This window comes from Priapulus caudatus, unplaced genomic scaffold, assembly GCF_000485595.1.
Source record: "Priapulus caudatus unplaced genomic scaffold, Priapulus_caudatus-5.0.1 Scaffold7, whole genome shotgun sequence".
Classification (NCBI taxonomy): domain Eukaryota; kingdom Metazoa; phylum Priapulida; class Priapulimorpha; order Priapulimorphida; family Priapulidae; genus Priapulus; species Priapulus caudatus.
The window spans coordinates 830945-836454 of NW_014577068.1; the positions used below are offsets into that span (position 1 = coordinate 830945).

General features: G+C 44.0%; 1 protein-coding gene across 2 annotated transcripts in view; it reads left to right on the forward strand.

Annotated features, from left to right (window-relative positions):
- The first annotated feature begins 2297 nt into the window (after positions 1–2297).
- The window catches only part of LOC106805787 (lecithin retinol acyltransferase-like), an 11853-nt gene continuing 8640 nt past the window's right edge, over positions 2298–5510 (forward strand). For both annotated transcript variants that reach the window (XR_001393469.1, XM_014807517.1), the window contains exon 1: positions 2298–2440. Coding sequence is in view for 1 of the 2 variants with exons in the window: in XM_014807517.1 (XP_014663003.1) it covers positions 2435–2440 (6 nt within the window). In the remaining variant the exon portion in view is untranslated. The remainder of the gene's footprint in view (positions 2441–5510) is intronic.

Consider the following 5510-nt stretch of genomic DNA (forward strand, 5'->3'; position numbering starts at 1 on the left):
AGTTAATGATACTTTCCTGGGATGGTGGATCCATATGTGGAATTTCTATGGGGGGGGCTAATCACGTGAGTCTCAAGGGCAATGTAAGCGCCCGAGAGAGGGGTGTTGGAGGAGGTTACCCCCCCACTGTGTGCGAATGTTAAAAAGTTTGCAATCTAAAAGCAATCAATTTGGACTCTTTCATATAAACTATCAGAAGCGGTTTCCTCCTCAGGGGTGTCCCGCTCCTGTTAGGGAAGGGGGGGGTCCGGGGGACCTCCCTCCAGAAATTATTGTTGAAATATACACTGCTTCGATGCAATTTCTTGCACTTCGGAGGCAACATTACTTAAACAACTCATCACAATAATATCACTGTGCAGGGACGTAAATCACACGAGGAGTGGGAGCGAGATCGGCGATAGCGCGGGCGAAATAACCTTGGCTGCCGCAGGCAGGGCCTGCGGCCGTAAGGCATTGCCAGTAGCTAGGGGTCTGGAGCATGCCCCCCAAAAATTGAAATATTTAAGCCATTTTTCCTGCAATCCTTGAGCATACTGGCCATATTCTCATTCCTGATGACCCTATCTCAACCCTAGACTCAACCCTTACAAGTTAGATTAAAAACACTTTTTTCATGATTTTCAGAGAGCGACACAGTAGGTTACATAATATATAGTAATATACATGTATTAAAACACAGGTAAGCATGCAAGTTTCTCAGCAATATTCACGTTTTTTGTATGTTCGGTCACCATACTTTGTGGCCTATTCTTTATTTTTTTTTATTTTTGAATCTCAGGAGGGATATTGTTACAGCTATCCCACCCTCCTCAAGAGCGGGGGATGCATCCCCCCCACGGGATTACGCCCCTGCACTGTTGAGTTTAGTATTTTTTATCTTTGGGGAACACCAAAGACTAAAATACTACTAACTAAATTGTGCTATGATACATGTCCCTCACATAGGGTTACCGTGGCAGATTTACCATAGCAAAATACCCTTGCCCTAAAATTCTAGTAAGGTGCGACGCCCCTGTGCTAACGACGCGCCCACTGACAGACTACACAGCCTGGACATTCTCCCCCCTGAATTTTTGATAAAACGTATATTTTACTAAGAAACGCTAAAATTGTGCAAAAAAGTATGACAAAAACAACCAGATTTATACCAAAAAGAGCATATGAAAAACCCCTTATAGAAAATCGGGAATATATACTTCCGGTCGGCTCTCAGCACCCCCAGTGCCCCCCCAAAAAGTGCTGATGGAAATTTGAAATTTCCCATCTAATCACCCGTGAACATCAATATCGATATTGCGGAAATGCGTTCTAAAAATTAACGTCGATTTTCAGTAAAATAATGTCATTCTTGAACCGTTACAGACATCTACGTGTATGGTCACTTTGCCATTTGTTAGTAATACTTAGAGAGACGTGGAAGCGATAGCACTGGTGTATCCATATGCCATATGAGAGCATATTATAATGATAGAAAAAAGAATAATATTATATAGAATATATAATATATATAATAATCTATATCATATTATAATGCTGTATTCTATAGTGGTTATTATAGCCAAATATTTACATTATGTCATAACTAACAAATAAGAAAAATAGCAAATATATTATTTGTATCAAAATTCTAAGATGTTTTTTATTTTCAATTCTAAAAAGTTTTAACCTATTCTTTAAACAAATCAAGAGTTAAAGACAGTACCTCTAGTTCTAGGTTATTTTCAGCTAATTTAGGGTTAAATTGCCGGCTACAAAAACGATTCATTGGTTCAATCACCATTAGAAATTTAAAAAATGCTTTAAAACTAACGACTACAGTTTGATTACAACGACGGTGGCGCCACTCAAAACGCACGATTGAGAAGTTGCCAAAACCACTTCCCCCAGCCAAGGGCTACGACCGGAGGTATTCTTATATTATTCATTAAAAGCAAAAGGATTGTTACATATCTATAAAACGACATATATTTCAGTAAATATGAGATAAATTTGCCCTAAAATGAATATCGTTCGGTTAAATAGCATTTTAGCGTATAATATAATTTGCACTTTTGTTGATTTAGCCCTCGGTCCATGTTACCTGGCAAAATAAAAATGCAAATACGCAACTTTTTCAGGGTGGCAGCACGGTCGCGGGTGTCATGGCGCCGTTCAAATTCGTAGCGTTGACTGTGAAATAATTAATTAAGTTCTGTGACAAATACGGGTGTAGAAGATTTGTTATACAGTAAGTACAGTTGTATGCAGTAAAATCCTAGAGGCTACTGTCCCTTTAAGTTGCACCAGAAGCAACGCAAAGCGCCAAAAGATGGCGCCACAGAGTCACAAATAACCGGAATGCAATCAATGATTTCAATCAGGTCGGAATAACAACAACAGCAACAAACATCGTTTGAATTTGCCAGGAACGTACGGGCAAATTTTCCAATGAATGAAGGTAAGGACTGACATATTATTTTATCAAGGATCAATCCATAGTTATGATATTATAATTATATATCACCTAATAGACCTAATATCGCTTAGATACAATGTCAATAATATACAACGCGTCGCTATGGTTTTCTGTGGAGGAAATTCAGGGAACCCCGGAGTGAATCACTCAGGGCGGTTTGCTGGTGCGTTTTCAGAGACTAGAACTTCCAAACTGGGTTTATTCTCAACACGAACCTTTCTCCGCTATCTTGGAACTTACTATGTATCACAATACTCTGTATTAAACTAATATAACCTGTTACAAAAATTCGAAGTGACGAGCGGCGGATAGTTCGAGCGCCATTTCTATTGACGTGTAACGTACCACGTGGTCGGTGAATCTGCTCTTCAAACCGATATCCTATATTATCTTACTCCTGCTAGTACTAATACTATATAGTATAGTACTAGAGCTAGTAGTCCGCAAATGCAGACGTTATAACTCCGCTTTGCTAATCTGAGGGTGCGGGTTTATCATCACCCCCATTACTGGGGTCTGCGTCGGCTCGGACTATAGAGCTAGTACTATTACTAGCTCCAACAAACGGTCTTTGCTAGGGTTAGAATACCCCTATACTATTACTAGACAACCCCTGCTTATATAGCAAGCAATTTATTTACTCTAGCTAGTTCCTCATACTGACAATGACAATGGCAGTGGGGCATTAGTCTGAGCCGACGCAGACCCCAGTAATGGGGGTGATGATAAACCCGCACCCTCAGATTAGCAAAGCGGAGTTATAACATCTGAATTTGCGGACAAGGGTTGCATATGATATAAGGCAAGATCACATAGATGATAGAGATGCCAGATAATGTATTAATTGTTTATATTGTAGCGTTTCGTGCTTTCCGGCGACACCCGATGGCGTCACCAGTCCACACTAAAATGGCTAGCTCACAACCTTAGGTATATCACTCACCCGTTGTGCCCGGAGACGTTGTACTGGCCGTGATCGTCGCCTCCCGGACCCCGCTAGCCACTCGAGCGCTTCGAAGCTACTGCGCTCCCGCAATAACCTGTTCTGCCGTGTTCCGGTTCGGTGCGTCGTAGCGTTAGTCAACCATGCCAGACGAGGGGCATCACACACCACAACGGGGGAACCCCACCCCCGTCTGCCGGCCTTATACGTTACGTTGAATAACGAGTGCACACCCCGGGTAAGCACAGAGGTTAAACAAGTAGAATAAACTACGAACGCAGCCGGGCATAGGCCTACAGTAACCGGCGGCCTCTCCTCTCGTGCAGCCGTGCACGAGAGTTAATACTTCTCAATACCCGCACTCTAGCCTAGGAATATTAAACCAACCTGTTTAATATTCGACTACTAATAGTACTGTATTATTCACGCACCCCACAACGACAAGGACAATACGACAGTGCCTACTCACCAATTAACCGACGCGCCTGTCTCTCTCACCCATGAGGCAAGGCACACGCCAAACGCCCGTGACCGGTACAGTACCTCACCACTGGTGCTCGTACGCTAATTGTCACCATAACCCGCCACACACACAGCTCACAGGCCACTCCACAACATGCATACGCACAGAGTGGACGTGGCTACTACCTGACGAGTCCTTCCTCACTCGGCTACCAGGACGAACTGCAACACTAGTCCTCCCTCAACCGATTCCCGCCTAGAACTACCGTGTGTCCACACGGCACTGGCCTAGCTGTTTACACGGCCAGCGCCACTCACGGCCGCTGGAGGGAGTGGCTAACCCAACATGGCTGCCCCCATGCAGGGACTCGACTATCTACATCGTTAATTGATGAGCCGGCAAAACAACACGAAAACGCACACTAATAAACAGCAGACATCACAAATAATTATACAGTCACAAACACAGATCACCCACACTCTGGTTCCCAGTGAGCCACCCTGCTAGGAACCCGAGGGTCCGGTGCCACCGCTACAATATATAGAAAAAGAAGCTGTCAGGAAATCATTAGATACTATATATAATGCTAATGAAGTAAGGTGTATTGAAATGCTGCACTTTCGCCTTACTGCTGTCATCGAAAATCGGAAATCAAAATACTAACTCGTTCGTACACTCAGGATACCACTGGCACAATGCTAGCACTATTTTTAAAGTGGGCGGAGCTCCGGGGAAATGCAGCGAATGCCCATTCTTAAACAGCGTATGATTTGAAAGAGGTAACTGGGCGCACAATCCGCGTACTATTTCGTATCACTATTTTATGAAATTGTCCATTAAATAATGGTCCGATTTGTATTATGTTTGCAACTTTTTATGTTTGCAACTTATAGTGAAAACGCCTAAGACCACACGCAAATGGAACCACGGAGAAATCAAAAGCTTCCCTCTCGCCCCCGCTCCCATCTGTACGACCCCCCTATCTAAGTCGCGAGTTCCTCCCACGTCCCAAATGTCTGCCCTCTGTGTCCCCCGCTAAAATTCCGGACTGTTCGCTGGCAGCTATGGATGCGTGCGCCGGCCTATGGATTCGGCGCACGGATACAATAATGTAACCCAAACACAGGATAGGGTCTTGTCCTATCCTGTGTTTGGGTTACATTATTGTATCTAGGTGATGTCATGTAATGGTGCTGTTTAAAATCTGTTTTGTATGGGCCAGGCGGGGAGCGGGGGCACATTTGCGAAAATAATAGGCTGGGGGGGCCTGGGCCTAGTTTAGGCTTTATCCCGGATTAGTTTAGCACATATATGCAAAACACAGTTCCAGGGTCCCAAACTATCCTTGAGCCGGCCGGCCAGCGAAATTTTTTTCCCCACTTGGACCACAGCCAATCAGCGCACTCCATTCAATCGACTTCCTCGAAGCAACAATGTAAAATGAATACTCCCTATCACTAACCCGAACCCGAACTCGAACCCTAACACTAACTATAATCCAACCATATATATACGAACCATATATCACAAAACACTATCTATGGTGGGTCCGGAACTCAAGTGGGGAAAAAAAATTCCCGGCCGGCCAGGCCCCCCAACTAGGATTGTGCAGGCGGAGCACTGGTAGCACTGTCTATGGCTGGACT